At 51.2% G+C, this 17,827-nt stretch overlaps 4 protein-coding genes across 4 annotated transcripts; 3 read left to right on the top strand and 1 right to left on the bottom strand.

The window, feature by feature from the left end:
- The first annotated feature begins 1,229 nt into the window (after positions 1-1,229).
- On the top strand, positions 1,230-2,146 carry EJ05DRAFT_236634 (uncharacterized protein). The gene has a single exon (XM_033740016.1). It carries the CDS (start codon positions 1,533-1,535, stop codon positions 2,061-2,063), a length of 531 nt encoding a protein of 176 aa, XP_033595346.1. The 5' UTR covers positions 1,230-1,532; the 3' UTR covers positions 2,064-2,146.
- A 2,665-nt stretch (positions 2,147-4,811) lies between these two features.
- EJ05DRAFT_236590 (uncharacterized protein) lies at positions 4,812-7,391 on the bottom strand. The gene is made up of 3 exons (XM_033740015.1): positions 6,991-7,391; positions 5,446-6,914; positions 4,812-5,391 (listed from the first exon to the last, which is right to left on the bottom strand). Exons 1-3 carry the CDS (start codon positions 7,031-7,033, stop codon positions 4,912-4,914), a joined length of 1,992 nt encoding a protein of 663 aa, XP_033595345.1. The 5' UTR covers positions 7,034-7,391; the 3' UTR covers positions 4,812-4,911.
- A 6,120-nt stretch (positions 7,392-13,511) lies between these two features.
- On the top strand, positions 13,512-14,542 carry EJ05DRAFT_236120 (uncharacterized protein). Its single transcript, XM_033740008.1, has 2 exons — positions 13,512-13,850; positions 13,907-14,542. The coding sequence occupies exons 1-2, from the start codon at positions 13,671-13,673 to the stop codon at positions 14,339-14,341; spliced, it is 615 nt and encodes a 204-aa protein (XP_033595344.1). The 5' UTR covers positions 13,512-13,670; the 3' UTR covers positions 14,342-14,542.
- Positions 14,543-14,902: 360 nt separating this feature from the next.
- Positions 14,903-17,776, top strand: EJ05DRAFT_445966 (uncharacterized protein; the record flags this gene model as incomplete). Its single annotated transcript, XM_033742206.1, has 2 exons — positions 14,903-16,979; positions 17,028-17,776. 2 exons carry the CDS (start codon positions 14,903-14,905, stop codon positions 17,774-17,776), a joined length of 2,826 nt encoding a protein of 941 aa, XP_033595343.1.
- Between the last annotated feature and the right edge of the window lie 51 nt (positions 17,777-17,827).

Here is a 17,827-nt window from a genome sequence, read left to right as displayed (position 1 = left end):
GGGGGTAACGAAGTCGGCCCTCGCAAATTATTCTGCCTGTTTTAACCACAATCGACGCGACATTGACAGCGCACATGACCCACCTCTATCAAATTATGTTGTTCACTAATACGAATACACATGCCGGTTTCAATTTCTATATTTGCAATCAATACGTAGCCGGGTCGTCGGCAGTGTTTGCTTTGCTTTGCTTTGCTTTGCTTTGCTTGCTGCACGTGCCAGGGACAAGGGTGTAGTAAACATTGCCTAGAGCCGGAGCTGAACAGCCTGGTATGTCCCGGACCCGGACCCGGATGGATTGTTTTGCTGGGATCAAGCTACAAAGAACGTAGCATGCTGAATCAGGCTATGCTTTCAGACCCGGCATCAAAGATCTCGAGATCGCCGGGCTTTCATGCCTTGTACTTTACTGTATGCCGTCACATCGGGTCCTCTATTACCTCCTACTTGCCTGCCCTGCAAAGAGGCATAATTACAGACGTGGAAACCACGCGAGAGATTGTCCGGCCTCGGTCGCATTCGCACTCTCGCCCCTCGATCGGCTGTTTCGAAAACAAAAAAAAAAACATATCCAACGCCGCAAACAAGCATCCCTGATATGGAATGGACATCGACATGGACTGTCTTATTCCACCAGAAACGTTTCCGGAAGTGGTGGCAAATCGTCAACCAGATCTGCACAGCCCGCCTCGAAACGTTCTGGAAGCAAGTATTCGCTCTCGCAGTGATATTTCATGCCCAGAAACTCCCTTGCTTCATAGCTGTCTTACCGTAGGCACGCTCTCGCAGTGGTGAAACACAGCATCACCCGCAAGCACTGGATAAATGCGTCTAGCGGTCTTCCGCAAAGAGATGTGGCGGAGGCGAATAGTCTGGAATGTTGAGTGGTCCTTGGACCACTTTCAGGATGTGAGATATGATGCATCTACCAATTCCGGGCATGTACATCCTTCTAGACACAGCGTCTATGTGATGATTGCGCCTATCTGGGGGGGGGGACCAGTTGTCAGTTGGACGCCGAGCACACTGCAGCTTGCATGAGATGAGCCCTTCAGCGGTAATAGCCCGAATCGCTGGCAAGGCAGCGAGCGCTATCTGATAGATCGGCGAAGTGTAAATCTGTGTCAGCCTTGCGGCCAGCGACTTGGACGGCGAGGCTGCTGACTCTGGAAACCTGTATAGTCCATGCCTCGAAGGGAGGGAGGAGGGGGGGTCTCACATCCAAGACTCGTTGACATTATTACAGGTCGCTAGCAATGCCTTATTTTTCGCAGCGGAGGTGGGGTGAGCGTCCTCGATCGCATACATGAACATACGCGCGGCAGTCTTCGGCGCTTGGCGAGTGTTTCATAACAATGGAATGATCCGAGAGTGGAATAAATGTATGCCAATAGATGCCTGAGGCCCGTTGACAAAAAAAGGTGGGTCCGGTACCCATCCATTCGGCAGATAGGTGGCAGTCGAGGCTCTGCATAATCACCTCCATTACAACCTATCAGAAGTCGCCAAAGCCGAAGAATTGTCAAATTATTATGCTGCGTCCGAATGCCGTTCGCAACGGGCTGTGGGACGGGGAGGATTGCATGCTACGCACAGGCTGCTCCAGTCGCCCAACAGGGCGATATGAAAGAGCGAGATTGGCGGGTTTTTTTGTTTGCCTTAGATCTAGCTTGCAGGCTGGATGTGGGCGTTTGTGGGCGTGTGTGTTGTGTATGCTCGTGACAGAGGGTTGCATGCGTGCTTGCGGCGTCATAACCTCGTTGAGTCCCCACTTCTCCAGCAAGCACGTTCTGGCTCCAGAAGTCTGGGGGATTGAGAATTCTTCACGGGCCCGAGAGGCTTGTCTTGTCGTTGCGGCGCGGACAGGCGGGCGGTTAATTAGTATGAAGGGAGAAGAGGGATGGGAAGGCAAGCAAGGGGGAGGGAGGGGAGGTATCTATGGGCTGGCTGGCTCGAGGCTGCGGCTCGCGACTGTCCGAGCCGAACGTGAAAAATTTCCGGGAATGCATGAAGAAGAAGTAGTATGGACGTGTATGCCTGACCCGCGCATGCGGTATTGCTGAAGACTGGGAGATTGAGACCCGCTGAGGTTTATGATTGCGATTGTCGATGACGCCTCTCTAGTTCTATGGCCTAGACGATCAGATTTGCCTCTTTCAGTGGATGATATTGAGGCATTCGAATCTAGATGGGAGGTCTGCCCTGGCTGAAAGAGATTGTCATCACTACTACGAGTCTTGCGTATGGGCGATTGGCTGCCCAGGCACGCAACGTAAGCTGGTTGTTCTATGAGTCATCAATATCGATGTCTTGGCCGCCCTCGTAGGGTTGACGGAGTACAGGGAGTAGCAGTCATGAGCAACGAGCATGATGACTTGGCTAAACGAGGCGCAAGCGACCAGATGGATTAGATCCTGTGTAGGATTTGATTCTGGAAGACTTCGGTATCATAGTAATGTAAACAGTGAATCACCACGGCCGCAACGAGCACCAATTGTGGCAATATCTCCATTCCTGAGTGGTATCAGTGATTCTACTCCCGCAAGACAGACTCCTTTCGATCATTTGATACAGTCCCGACAGAGGCGCCGATCCAGCCGACTTCTTTTGTCAAAACCCGTCAAACGTTGGGTGACCTCGCTCCATCTGTCCCAGAATGCTGACAGCGTGTTTGAAGGATCTGAGGCACCCTGGCATGGGATGGAGGCGTGGGGGAGACTCTCTTTCTCTCTCGAGAGAGAGGGAAGAGAATGTTAGGCGGTAGGGGGTTGGCATGAGGGGGGGTATGTGTGTGTGTATGTGCAGGAAGGGGGGCCATGAAGGATCTATGGCTGAAGTGGGTCCAGGGAGGGGCCGTTGTGAAGAGAGTGACCAATCATAAGTGCAGTGGTCGGACCGCTGCCGCCGGCCCACATCTTTATTGCTATTCTGGAATATCACAACATCACGCTCCGTCGCTTACGCGTGCCATTTGCTCGTGCGCCGTACTCCAACGTCAATCGTCTCTCTCTAGTTCCTCTTACTGTTCTCGAGCGCGCCCTCCTCTGCCCTCTTCTTCCCTGTGGTGCGGCCGGATCCCGAAGACGAGGTTTACGTCCTCGATCGTCGGATCAATTAGGCATACGGTCTAATCTTGCGTCTGGAGAGTTGACACACAGCTTCTCTATTACTGTACCGATCTTCTGCGTTGGGTATGTACCTCTTGCATCGCGCGGGGGAATGGGTGGAGGGACCCTGCATAGTAAACAGGACACCGTCAATGGGCGAACTTACGCCCAACACTAACAGTCAGCCAGAAGTAACCTTTAGTCCCGCGTTCCAGGTGCGCGGCGTGGTTGCGATGCAATTCGATGCTTAAACGACAGGTCAGGCGTAGGCGAGCGATGGACGCTTCAAAGCATGCATGGTGTGGGAGATGTGTGTACTGTGTGCGGTTGGAACAATTGCGACTGGACATTTCCATTCGCAGCACCGCCATGAACGGATTCATGTCGTTTGTGTGGTGAGAGTGAGAGATGGCTACTAGGGCTCGCTAGGCACGTGTAGATAAGATCCATGGTCAGCGTGCAGACCCAACATTGTCATCGCGAACGAGGCTGCGTCGGACGAGACCGGACGCCTAGAGTGAGTGCCCTGACGGTTTACAAATCAAATGACCAGGTGCCACTGCAATGCCCCGTTCGCTCCTCAAAGGATCAATAAAGCAGGATTGAGATACATAACGCCAGTGTCCAGCCCGGCTCCATATTACACGCCTTAGTGGCTGCAAGTCTACCACATCTCACAGGATCCATCCTTATCCCGCCCGTACAGGATCGAACACCTGGTACAAGAGCATGACTATACCAGGCGCAGCAACGTTTCACCATCCAGGAACAGGAAAGTCGTACAAGTATGTATGCGTGTGCAGAACTGTCAAACCAGCTTCATTGGAACAACTAATAGTAGCATCTGAATTAGAGCATGCTGGGGTATCGTTCTCGGAACTTCTAAACAGGTAAATACGACAGACTACGAAACAAACGTGAGTGAAATAGCTGTGAAATACTGCATGCCAGTCTGTCTGGCCCAGTTACATGACCCCATACCCAATGCATGTATATCCGTGATAATACGGCTCCCCTTACATATTCCATGGCGCCGGACCCAATGCAAGGTATCTACGCGCAGTCTATCAGCCAAACGAGAATAGTACAAACATGTCGTCAAGGAGACATTAAGTGTTGCAAATCCTCAGATAACTCCTTGCGGACCCAAAGAAAGACAAGGAGACCATGCACGCCGAATAAATGCTTTCCCCCTATTAGTACGCCTAGCTGCATCCTGCAGCATGCAAAGGAGACGGCGACGCTGTAGAACCATACAACCATATAAACATGTGCGAGATAGCAATCGTGACTATTAAGGAGATACATGGATGCGAGCAAACAATGCTAGCTGGATTGCCAACATGTACTACAGGAGCTGCGGTACAGCTGTTTGTCATAGAGTGAGAAAGGAAAAGAAAGAGAGATAGACCGAGAACGAGAACGAGATAGAGAAATAGAAGTAGAAACCGAAAGAGAAAAAGAGAGGGATGCGATGTGAAGACGTGCAGATGTCGAGGCCGAGAATGGTAAAGTAGTGTTGGCTGTGTGGGTGGTGGAGGTGGATGAGCCAAGGCTGAGAAGTGCGCTAACCGTATCAGGCAAAGGGTGTCGCGTCCGTCGCATGATCAGATCAGCTGGGACGAATGTGGATGAATGGATGGATGGACGCCCCCATCACAATCATCACAATCATCACAACCACCACCGAACCTTGTTTACCTTCCATCCACACACATATACACACGCACATACACACACACCCTCTCTCTCTCCCTCCCTCTCCCGCTATGTTCAGCTATCTTTTCCACCACAGTGTTTGTTGTTAGCCCTGGCTGGTCCGATGACCGTAGCCTGGCAGTTTGTAGTCACCCATATGACTCCCCACGTTGCCTCGTTGCCTGCCCACCTTCTCCACACCCCCATGCGGCGATGTGTGGTGTGTACGGGCTGATTGGTCGTGGAGTCCAGGCTCCGTCAAGAAGACTGCGTAATCGATGCTGGCTCCACGCCCATATGACGAGAGATTATCAGTATACGGCGTCGGCGCGTGCTGGGCCGTATGCCAGCTTGCCTGCGAGACTGAAGGCGTTCTCTGGCCTTGGGGTCCTGCTGACAGTCGCCCTGGTCCAGCTGATGGAGAGGTCACGCTGCTGTTCTGGTACTGCGTAGGGGCGCCTGATATCGACCGGTTCCTGGGTGATATTGTGTAGCGTGTATCGGTACCTGCTTCTGACATACTGCCACTGTTGTAGCTCACGGTCGAAGGCGGCATCGGCCCTGCCGTGGATGAGTAGCTTGCCGACTGTTTCCTTGGGTTAGATACTTGAGAGACCATGACTCTAACACAGTTACTCACATATTTGCTAATGATTTTCTTGAGCGCGTGCGCTAGGATCTTCCACGGAAATACTTTGACGTCCTTCTCAATATTGCGGGGCTTCGGATTCGGGAATCCCATAATGATCTTGAAAAAGTCCTCGCTATCAGCCTTCACTTTCGACACGGTGAGCGGCCGAAATCCCTCAAGGTTACGTCGGATCCGGTTTTTCTCCTCGACCGTAAAGCGAACTGCCACGAGTGATTCTAGTAAGAAGATCGTGTCGACGCTCGTCACAAACCAGTCTTGCTTCTCTGCCCACCATATGCAGCTGATGCATATGCTGTGGGGAGTTCGCTCTTCCGGTGTGACAGCATTGAAATTTGCTGTGATCGTGCTTCCAGTCTGCCTTCGACGGAACTGTACCAATCTCCGCCTCACCTCTTTCTCTTCGCGTGACCAATCATCTGCCATCCTGTCCAAATCGCCGTCGATCTTCAACACAGCCTTGGAAGGGTACAGGTAAGGATTGAAGGGGTGAGAGTTTGTTCCCGGAGTGGCCGTCGTCTGCTGCACCGTGGGCGTCCGTACCAGTGTGGGCGCAGTGGAATCACTTGACGAAGGGAGGACTGGTTTCCCGATAGGCGTTCCGGCTATTGAAGTGGCACGACCGGGCGGTGAAATAGGCATGTATGGACTATAACCTGTATGTGGTATGCGTGTCTGAGGCGGGACTGGTGCAGTGAGCTCAGGCATCTGTGGATACGATGAACTGGAAATCCTCTGTCGGTATGGTTCGTAGTATATTGGTGCAGTCGAGAGGTTGGGTGTTGGAGGTGAAGCTGGCAACTGCCCTACGGCTGGGTAGTATGTGGAAGTGTTAAGCCTGCCGCCACCACGTATATTCGCTTGTGATATCCGTTTTGCTGGAGATCGGGTTGAATCTTCGGAACCAGATCGCTTTCTCTTGCCCTTGGTCTGGTGGACAGGATAATTATCCATAGTCTCGTAAGTAAAGTCCCCGACTTCGACAACACTGATACTTTGCCCATATTCATCCTCCATGTGGAGCACTAGCGGCACTTGGCTCTCCAGACTTCCCGTTGTATCGAATGGTGGGATATCGGCTTCCAGAGCATAATTAAAGTATGGTGTACTCTGGTCGAGTTTGGACAGCGCTGCCTCGCAGCGCTTCTGGTAGTACATGACTGAGAAGCGGTATACAGTTGGTACTGTAAGGTCGAATTTGGATCTGAGGCGAATGTAAATTTTCTGGCCATTAGTAGCTTTGGAGGGCGAAAAGGAAGTGATCTCCAGGCGCGGTTGAGGCAGAGGGCTCAAGATATTGGAATACGGCTGCTGATAGGGAGCATCACGCGGCTCAAACTGTGAGCCCAGCAAAGGCTCATGGGATGCGCGTGTAGGTGCATCAGAATATGGCGAGGAAAACTGAGGCGTTGCGAAAACAGCATAGCTCTGGTCTGGTTCCGATCTTGTGGCGCCATATCCTGGCAGGCACTCTGGTCAGTCAGACTCTCCCACGCACACGTGCTGCATCCTTGGAGTAGTCATCTGGATACTCACCATACACCAAGTTTCCCTCTTGACCCTTCCCGTACCCCGACATTGACAAGAGAGTCGCCGACAGACTTGCTGCCGTCAGAGGACCCCCCTCGTAGTCCTGCCCGTCTCGAAGCACTGCTGGCTCCGAGGGCTCAGAGTCGTCGTCGACGATATAGGGTGCCCTGAGGCCTCCTTCTGCCTGCTGATGTATACTCTGTTAGCTGTCTGCTCGGGTATCAGAGCTCACTTGTAGAGCATTCATCGCCCAAGCTGCCGACGTGGTCGAGGCAGCGCAGCAAGGAGTCAGGGACCACTTGCCTGAAGGACTCGTCCTTGCACGAGAGCCAGTTTGACGACTGGAGATGAACGATTATGTGCCAAGTGGTGGTTTGATACCTCGCGTATACTGACTAAAGCTATGGAACTGCTTTGAAATTACCAGTCAAATATTATAGATTGTCGCCGTGAATACGTCGTGTGTCGTCGTGTAATGACTGAAGACTCGAAGATATCCGGTATTCAGCTCTCGATCGAGTGTGCCGCTATTAAGTAACTCCAACTACACACAGCAGAGCGGTTGACATGTAAATCTGATGTGACGATGGTCCAAGTTGAAGTGGTTTTGAACACAGAAGGTCTTCAAAACTGCTCTTTGTACAGCAATACTTACGCAATGACCAAGGTAAAGGTAGTCAATACAGGTTCTGAGTGTCCAAGGCCAAGATTGATACGGACTGGTGCCTATGTTGAGTCAGTAGGTACATTCTTCGATGAGAAATAATGCTGAGGATGGCAAGCTTGGTCAGATACGCCCGCCAGTGTCTCAATGGTCGGTATGTCTTATGAAAGCGAACGATGAGAAATGTCTGAGATTTGTCTCTAACCTTGGTTATGAACAAAGTGGATCCCAAGAATGCTTATGCCTTATCGTTCACAACAGTGAGTCCGCTAACGGTATTCCTTTATGGCCTCGATACAATTCAGGATCGTGGAAAATAGATATTGATACAAACTCTAGTCGTTGCTATCTGACGGAGCCCAGGAGCAAGGGACACTGCAGTATGGATGTGTGGAAAGTAGATAGGAGAGATCGATTGTTGACTCTGAACCTCCTAGACGGCTCCCAGGATTCGTACAGCGTTGAGTCACGTTCGATGGCCGAGTGAAACCGTCTGCAGGTCCAGTGGGGAGATGTCAAGTGAGGGATGACAGCCTACAAGGCAGATGTAGGAAGAAGTATGGAGTCCACAAGGGATTTATCGTAAGGATGAGTCGTATATACCAGCACGAGGATGAAGACCTATAATCGAGGACCAGGGAGATGATATTTTCGGCAGCCGGAACAGACAAGAGATCAACTAGAAGGACAGGCGATAGAGACTAAAGAGGTTATATGAATGGTGTACGAATTACGCTGCCGCCATAGATCGGGATGACAGCGGTGCCTGATCCGAGAAGTCCGCCTGCTCATCAGCTCTACGATGAGCCATTAGCAAGGCCAAGTAGATAAATTGCGAGTGCCTCCCTCAAGGCAGCCCATGCTCTTCTACTAAGCTTCGCCTCAGGAGCGCGTTGGAACAAACAGGCTACTGGGGGGGGGAGGGGGGGGGGCCTTGGTGACGAAAGAGGCATAGTAAACTCGCGCGTTGACAGGCAGCGAAGTCGAGCAAACAAAGAGAAGCGCGCCGATGCAGCACGGGCGAGCAGCTATTATCGGAAGTGCGTAAGGTTAAGTACTCGATTTGGCATGGCATAACCTGTGCAACGGTGTATGTGAGGCAATTCGGAACGACCATAGCAAGCAAAAAGAAGGCCGGACGAAGCCAAGACGATGACGAAGACGAGAACAAGTAAGGAGGCTATGATTAGGGATTAGTATAGCAAATGCGTGATGGAAGTAGAATAGAGGGCTGTGTGAGGCGCGCGAGAATGGGAGAGACGATTTGGGAGTGGAAGTGTGTATAATACTGGCTGTCTTCTGCTACCCAGTGTTTAGACGACAGCTCAAAGTGAACAGTCTTGGAAATGAATGATAACAACAACCGCACTGTCGGGGCGGGAAGGGCTGACTGGGGCCAAAGTTGGGGGCTCTGGGCGGGGATCTTGGGCTGTTTTTGGGGGGGATCCTCGCTAAATCATGGGCTGGCACCGCGCTATTCATGGGCAGGGGGGGCAGCTATTTTAGGGACCTCCTTGCCGTCAAACACGCCCTAACCCCACCAACTAATTACTTCCCTCTTCCACCTCCTCCTTCTCTTCCTCCTCTTCCTCATCCTTCTCCCCTCCCTCACTCCTCCTCACACAGACACAGAATTGATATATTCTTATATATATATCACCATTCGTACCACCAAACGCTCCTCGACTTTGTCCACGAGTCCTCCGTACGCGCCTGCAACCCATCTCACAGTCACTGCGGATGATGATTAGACTGGAATCGCCGTCGCGTGTCAATCAGTCAGTCGGTCTACACTACTGCTCTACGCCTCTCTTCTCCACAGTCCTTAATAACATCAGCCCCGTCTAGCCGTATAGACGGATGCCAATCATCGACCAATATCCGCTTACGCTCGCTGACCATTGTACTCCTCCTGTCTGTCGTCCAATCCGCCGCAATACGCGCGCGTGAGGCCTTCCCCTTCCAACGCACGGTCATCTTCAGCCTCTTCAGCTCCATCCGTCAGCCACCCCATGAAGCCTTGGCTGATTCGTCCGGAGACACTACAGCCTGTGCTACGGCCTGGTATTATTATATGCTGCTCACAGCCTGTACGAACTACCTCGTATGGCGCTTTCAAAGCACGACTGGCCATCACTAGTGATGCCAGACTCCGAGTATGCGAGACCGCCTGACTGTGTCGTATTATATGAGCACGCCGTCTGAGATTCGTACGTCTCTGTCGATCGCGTCAGCAACGTAAGTCAGCGTACGTACCCTTACAGCTCTCGCTTTCGCCCAATTCCACCATTCATGTCATTCAACGGTGTCCTAGGCTCCGAATTAACCTTATTTTCGTGCTGTCCATGGCCCGGCGTATGAATATATACGGTCAACTCCAGCATATGTGGCCTGGATGAATAGTGGCAGGTCTTTATGCAAATCCGTGTTTTCCACCTTGTTTGACACGGCTGTAGATCTCTGTAGGAAACATTCGGTGGCAATACCACCTCGAGAACTAGACACCGGCAGACCAGCCTCCGGTCCGTGGCTCCGCTGACCACTGAATTCTTTGCCTCCATCAAACTAATACGTGCATCTGAGCTGTATGCGTTCTGTCAGATGCTTGAAGAACCGGTTCCTGTCGATGGACGTGAGCACGCCACTTAACGAGTGGTTGTTGTGCCCACGTAAAAGATTCAAGCCACCTCACGATGCGCTCTGCTACCATGTCGGATCAAATGTTGTACAAGAAAAGAATATTTTCGAATCCCGTTCCGACAGAACCCATGATTGGTCGCCGACACCATATTTGAGAAGTCTTGTACATCTCTGTGCAACCACGACGTCCGAATTAAGCCATCTCATTTCTCACATGCCCATTTCTGACTTGAATATCTTGCGCCGTGTTGCCTCTGGCATGGTCATGACAAGCACCACCCTTAATATCGGATGGCGACTGCACAACATGATTTATTGAGCCTATATATATACTTAAACCAAACTACGACGCTAGCGCAGATTGGTGTATCCTTCACTCAATCACATATCTCGTGGTCCGCAGCACAATTCTGGTCTTGTTGATTCATAGGAAAGAGTGCCACCGACACCCACCTTGTCTGACCGGACGAGTGACCATTTGGAGCTGATGTAGAGCCTTGCTGTACACAGAGGGCACGTGAGGCTTCCACAGGCAGTGTAGGTATGACAATACTGATATCGGAGACGTTGAAAGCCAACAGAATGGTACTCGTGGATAAGAACGACAGATCTACTTTACTGCGGCATGCACGCAATTCCATCTGCCACGCCCTGCTGGCTTCTCTTAGATAACATGACAGACAGTAGCTCTAACTTAACCTCGTAGCAGAACTTGGAATCTGTTCATATAGTATCCATGGATGTCAACACATGGTTTGTAAGCACAATTGCAATATCACGGGTGTAATGCAGAGTTGGCAGTTGCTGGTCCCTCCGGGCAATCACTACTGGTGTTTGCTCTAGGCAACAGTTGTACACGAGCCGCGAGCGCAGCGCGTAGGACGGACGTCCTTCCGCCGCCTCTCATCAGCATTGCTTGTTAATCGATCATTAATCGAGATCCACCTGTAGCAGTGTAGCTTGGACATGATCAGACAACCCAAAAGTAATACGCAGAGCTACGTACGATTCGCTGTCACTCTGCAGCCGGTCAACAACGCAATAGTTCGGAATCGTGCTAGCTCAGGGGCTAATCTGAAGGATACGGGATCACGGGCAAGAACAGCATACGACTCTCGCGAGATCTATTAGCTGCACGTAAATACTTTGACATGCAGACTATAATCACGGAATCATTCATGTTCATGCAGGCGCTGGACGATCGAATTTACATATATGTACACCACTTGACATGATGTTACGCAATGTTCTAATCGAACTACATATCTTCTGGAATACAGTCGCCTCTCATTTGTCGTCTTGGCCCTCGGTGGTAGTAGTCAGGCGTGAAAGGTTAAAATACACAATCCAAAAGTGATAGTGACTCCACTTGCGGCTCGGAGTTGCCGTTGTGGATGGATGGGGCCGGATCGACGACGCATGGGGCCCGGCCGGCCGGAATTCCCATGCGCCCTAGTGCCCAGATTCTACCTAGATACGAAGTGTTTATATAGCGGCTGAATTGATCTAGATTATGCAGGATCTCGGGATCCTATTGCTGTCAGATTGCTGTCTTGGGGGCGTTGATCTGGTTGACATATAAGAGGGGTCTCGTCTATTGTTTATATAGCTTCGCACTTGTCATGGCGGTGTGGCGAGCTTGATCGAGGGTCTAACAACAGTAACAGTCACGACGAGATCTATGGTTCTGTATGGGCGCAGAATGTAGTGTTAGGATCAAGCCACTTTTTCGATACGGTTGTTCATTGCCGGCGTGCAAGGACATCTTCACTGTGGGATCTGGGTATTAAATTGCCAGATGATTGGACAAGGGTTTGGTACTCATATCTCATGACCACTAACAACATCCGATACGTTTTGTAGATGCAAGCCATGATTGCGCTTAATACTCTCGCAAACCCTAGTAAAATGCGCTCTGTTCGATCCACGCCTCGAACTGTCATGAGTATCCACACAATGCTAGAATCCAACTCTTCAGCTCGATGCTAATGCCCAGCTATCATTTGAAGCGTATTAAAGAATCAGATATCGAAATAACACGATTCGAGCGAGAGGCTAACGTGGTAACCATAAAGAGCTCTTTCAGTAGATAGCCCACACTTACGGAATGTAGTGTGTATACTACTCTCATAGGGAAGGAGCTTCTTAGGAATAGTACTGCGGAAGACAGCTCCTTCCTCGTCAGATCACTTAAAGACAACTTCCCCGACCTATGCCCACTTCTACTATACCTACTTTCCTTACGTAGGAACATATTGGTGTCTCTACTGCTACAGGATGAGAGAATCTTGCTATCTGAGACATGAATCTCTCCATCTGTCGATTCCTCTACTTCAAGGTTCCTTGAACTTGCGCCCTGTCTCCGAAAAGGTCAGATGGTTTTCTGACAAGGGTATGTTTGCAGTCTGGTGTCTATCAAGCTGGACTTGAGAATTTGTGTAGCATATTATCATTTCTCAGAAGCTCTACACTGGCTCCTGCTGATCTAATGAGACCTCGAGACAATGAAGTAGGAGTCTGGTTATGCTTAGATTAGACTGACAGAAATCTGATACGTGCCTGGTGTCATGGTCTTGGTATCTCATTAGTGACTGCATCCTACTAAGACAGCGCCATGAGTGATGTCAGTGTTGAGTGCATCATTGAATTGAATGCATAAGTAGGAGCTTCGCGAGATGGATGGTATGTTGGATGATTAGGAGAGTGGTCGTGGAGGGACATTCAAATTCGGTCGGGATGGAGGAGATCACGTGCATGGAGGGGCTCTCGTATCTCGTATCCAACAGTCCAAGGCGGTGCGGTGCGGTCGTCATGATCTTCAGGTACATTGCAGTCACGTGTTTATGCTGTTTGCCACACTGGATGACTATTCTACGTCTGGTCGCAAAAGCTGTTGCGAACTACTACTACTATAGCTATAGTAACCATAACAAGTATATTCACTCCGTCGCGCACAGCCGAAAGACACGTGTGCTCAGTGCCGCTCAGCCACACTCTACGCCGCAAATTCGGGCGAGTGTGGCCGAAACAGCAAAAAGTGGCCCGAACAGCTGCACGTCATAGGTCGATCAGAGCCTGAGGCTGCCGTCTTACCGCAGAACCGTCAAACACCGCAGCTCATCATGCCTGGATGTGAATGAGCTAATTAGCCAGGTAGCGTGACTAAACCATCGGTGTACTGTCCACGGTGTAAGCTATACATATATATATACCCAGCACTTCAGCCCTGAGCTATTCTAGCCACCCCTCCCCCCGCTCCGTCTCACCATTCCCTCTCGTCTAGCTCCAGTATCTCTATCAATCCTCTCACTGTAACCTATACACCCTACCGACGGCCACTTCGAACAACATCACACATATCCAGTGTAGCAGATTCTAGACAATGTCGAATAACGACTACTACGGTGGAGGTGGTGGAGGAGGCTACGGCCAGCACCAGCAGCAACCTCCTCCTGACTACGGCTACAACCCAGGCAACCAGTATGGTTCGCCTGCCCCTCAGCAGCAATACCAGCCGCCTCACGATCAATACGGCGGCGGAAACCCCTACCCACCTCAGCAGGTATGTCTGTCTATGTTGAATGACTTCAAGTTGCTCAAAGCTGACTTCTTCCCAAGGGCGGCTATCCTCCACAGCATGACTCGTATCAGCAGCACCAGCAACAAGGCTATCCACCTCAGCAGCCGGGCTATCAGCAAGACTACCAGCAGCACCAGCAAGTAGCTCCCTACAACCACGAGCAAGACCGTGGTCCTTCTCCATACCCGCCTCAGGGCCAACCTCACGGCCAGCCTCCGTATGGCCAGCAACAACATGGCCAACCAGGCTACGGTCATCAAGATCAAGCGCCTGGCGCATACGGACCCGGAGGTGCTCAAGATGGCGAGCGCGGTCTTGGTGCGACGCTTGGAGGCGGCGCCCTCGGCGCTTTTGCAGGCCACAAGCTGGGCGGTGGTGCGCTAGGGACCATCGGAGGTATTGTCGCGGGTGCCATAGGTGCAAACGTCCTGGAGAACAGCCATGACAAGTACGCACACCTGCCCTTTCTGTAACGTGTCCAACTAACAAACCCAGGCACAAGAAGAAGAAGAAGCACGGCAAGGAGCACAAGCATAAACACTCCCATGGCAGCCACGGTAGTGGATATGCAGGGTCTGCAGCTCTTGGTGGACTGGCCGCACACCATGGCCATGGCCATCACAAGAAGCACCGCTCACGTAGTCGCGGAGGAGGCAGCAGCAGCTCATCGTCCAGTAGTGACTCCGACTAAAGGATTCTTTGATACCCTAGCCACAATGCTTGTTGAAAGCCTCTTGCACTATTTGTACATACCTGCTTCGTGTATCCTATCAAACTAGATCATTCGGTTGATGGCGTGATGGACGTCTCCGGATTTAGACATGAATTATCACTGTCGACGATGATGTTGCGGTGTCGTAATTAACGATGTCCTAATGAATACTCCGCACCAAACCACGTGCCATACCACTCATCGGTCTTTCCTCGGCATTAACAATGATAAAATTGTCACAAGTTCACAATATCAATACGTGAAAATTTGTGCCAGAATTAAAATCTGTTGTTATTTCTCCCGGAAAGTAGGCAGCAGTGATATGGCTGATATCATAATACAGTATATACGGCAAACTCTGCCCGAAGAGCTAAGCGGCGCTCTTGAAAAGCATCTCGAAACTCTGGAGAATGGCGACTACAAAACACTACTCGAAAGCGAGCACGCCAAGGTGCTACTTGGCGACATTCGAGGACAGGACAACACGAAGGATATTCAGATATCGGATTTCCCACTTTGGAGTGACTATGTGCTATGCCGCCTCGAGGCCATTCTAGGAGACAGGAAATCCCCTCCTGACAGCATTGAGCAAAGCCCCGCATATCAGCAGCATCTTTACTTCGTCATTGGACTTGCAGCGTTTGGTGCTTTTCTACAAGGCAATGTAACTGGTCCTCCACTGGACTTTACCCTACTTTCGAGTGCAGATGAGAAAGCCAAGTCTGAAGTCGAAAGGACTCGACGGCAGCTTATAACCTCGCTCTCTGTCGACGGAGAGGCTGCATACCGCCTGACGCCCAACATAGAGTTGTTTTGTCTGGCGAAAACAATTTTGTCATGCCCACCCATTGCGCAGAATGTAAAAAGCTTCCCTTGGGCGCGCTTGAGGCTAGACTTTTGGCACCAAAAGCTACTGTCAGAACCCGCGCCTACCCTGCAGAAAGCTATATTCGAGCGACTCGACGAGCTTGAGAATCAACTAGGCACCTTGCCAGTCAACAGTGTACACGAATTACGAGTGGCTTTCTTGCTGGAGAAAGCCACCATCCATACCCATCATGGACTGGACAAGCTGGCTCGCGAAGACCTGGAACTCGCAACTAAGGAACGAGGCTTCGAGTTTGCGCTTACTGGACTGCTCGGAAAGCGGACAAAGTGGCAGCAAAAAGACACGAGCCAGCTTGTGGTGCTCGCAAGAAGTCTACCAAGTGGCAGTTCGACCGAGATGCCTGCAAATGGCACAGACGCAACAGCAGCAACAGCATCGAAGCGGCCAGACAACCTCGATCTCAACGACGACACCCTTCTGGAATCCATCTCGTTTACTAAGAAGCCGACATCGATGACTGATATTGTCAGTGACGAATCTCTGCCGAAAGCCCTGAGAGATTTGGACCCTGAGAAGCAACCCCTACTCGACCCTTTCGACTCCATCATCCTACTTGCTCTTGCATCGTCAATAACGAACACGTCTCCTGCAGACGGCTTGACGCGAGAAGAGACTCTACCATACGCCACTCGTGTACTCGAGGGAGGGAGCTCGAATTGGCAGGTATATACACAGGCCTTGCTCGTGCGCAGTCGTGTAGAGGGCTATAGATCACGCACCGTCGAGCGAGGACTGCTGCAATTACAAGTATTGGTGGATCAAGTCATTGCAGAGACCACCACTGGGAAAAGCACGGATGTCAAAGAGAACACGTCTTCGACTTTTCTTCCGAGGGCTAAAGAGTCCGAGTCTGCTCCTGTCAGTGAGCGATTGAAGTATGTCTTCCAACTCTCATCTCCCTCAAGATGGGAGCTGGAGGCAGAACTTGCTTCAAGATGGGTCAGTCTGGGAGGCTTGAGGTCTGCACTCGAGATATACGAGCGACTCGAGATGTGGGCCGAGGCAGCTTTATGCTGGGCCGCAACAGAGCGCGAAGACAAAGCTAAGATGGTTGTACGACGACAGCTTTTCCATGCTACTAGCGGTGACGACGAGAGTGCTGATCTAGATACGGAGAAGTGGGAAGGCAAGGCAAGATCTCCACCACCCTCTGATGCACCACGATTATATTGCATCATTGGTGACATTGACAAAGACCCTGCCATGTACCAAACAGCCTGGGAAGTCTCTGGAAGCCGCTATGCTCGTGCTCAGCGCTCGCTCGGAAAGTACTATTTCGCAGGCAGAGACTTTACAAAAGCTGCTCATGCCTATGCTCAGTCGCTCAAGGTTAACCAGATCAACCAGTCCGCCTGGTTTGCCATGGGGTGCGCTCTTCTCGAACTACAGGAATACGTAAGAGCTGCAGAGGCCTTTTCTCGTACTGTTCAAATCGACGACACTGACGCAGAGGCATGGAGTAATCTTGCTGCTGCCTTGATCCACGTCGAGCCCGACGTCACTGCCGATGGTACCGAGAGGCGGATGCCTCCGACTATACTGGATGATGATGATGAAGGCGAAGATGCTGCCAACCATTCTGCACAAGCTGCATTGTCCGATCCTCAGAAGCATCGCCGTGACGCACTCAAAGCATTCAAACGAGCCTCCACCCTCAAGTTCGAAAGCCACAAGATCTGGGCGAACGTGCTTATCGTAGCTACGTCACTTGTCCCGCCCTCATACAACGACATGGTCACAGCACAGGGCCGAATCATCGAGATACGCGGCAAGTCAGTTGGCGAGCAATGTGTGGATGCGCCCATCCTTGAAATGCTCGTCAGACACGTCGTTGCGCTAGATCAAGAGGAAGGAGGACTGGGCTATGACCCAAACAAACCGGGCCTCGCGAGGATGGTAGTCAGACTCGTGGACGAGAAAGTCATCCCGTTGATCACGTCGTCGGCACATCTCTGGAAGATTGTCTCCAAGCTGGCGCTCTGGCGCAAGCGTCCGACACGAGCACTCGAGGCAGAGGAAAAAGCATGGCGGTGCGTGACCAGTCAACCTGGCTGGGAGTTTAGCGAAGAGAAACAATGGGATGCTGTCGTAGATGCTACGATCGATTTGGTCGATGCCTATCAAAGTCTGGGTGAGATGGATCGAACTGAAGGCCTGGGCGCTGGAGATGGAGAGCTCGTCGCAAAAGACTGGAAGTTCAAGGCCCGGAGTGCGATTAGGGGTATCATGGGCAAAGGAAAGGATACATGGGAAGGAACAGATGGCTGGGACCGGCTGAAGGATTCTCTTGCAGACCTTAAGGGGTGAATGGAAGGCAAGTACAACGGGTTTTCTTTGGACAAAACACAAAATGGCCAG

This window comes from Pseudovirgaria hyperparasitica, assembly GCF_010093815.1.
Source record: "Pseudovirgaria hyperparasitica strain CBS 121739 unplaced genomic scaffold EJ05scaffold_27, whole genome shotgun sequence".
NCBI classification, from domain to species: Eukaryota; Fungi; Ascomycota; class Dothideomycetes; order Acrospermales; family Acrospermaceae; genus Pseudovirgaria; species Pseudovirgaria hyperparasitica.
This window is presented reverse-complemented; position numbering and strand designations above follow the sequence as displayed.

What these genes read in the sequence shown, in the direction of transcription:
- EJ05DRAFT_236120 (XM_033740008.1), top strand. Translation starts at nt 13,671, where the DNA reads ATGTCGAATAACGACTACTACGGTGGAGGTGGTGGAGGAGGCTACGGC. An exon ending in ACCCCTACCCACCTCAGCAG is followed by an intron (nt 13,851 to 13,906) that starts GTATGTCTGTCT and finishes CTTCTTCCCAAG; the next exon opens with GGCGGCTATCCTCCACAGCA.
- EJ05DRAFT_236590 (XM_033740015.1), bottom strand. Translation starts at nt 7,033, where the DNA reads ATGTCGGGGTACGGGAAGGGTCAAGAGGGAAACTTGGTGTATG. An exon ending in AGAGGGAAACTTGGTGTATG is followed by an intron (nt 6,915 to 6,990) that starts GTGAGTATCCAG and finishes AGTGCCTGCCAG; the next exon opens with GATATGGCGCCACAAGATCG. An exon ending in AGAAAATCATTAGCAAATAT is followed by an intron (nt 5,392 to 5,445) that starts GTGAGTAACTGT and finishes CCAAGGAAACAG; the next exon opens with TCGGCAAGCTACTCATCCAC.
- EJ05DRAFT_236634 (XM_033740016.1), top strand. Translation starts at nt 1,533, where the DNA reads ATGCTGCGTCCGAATGCCGTTCGCAACGGGCTGTGGGACGGGGAGGAT.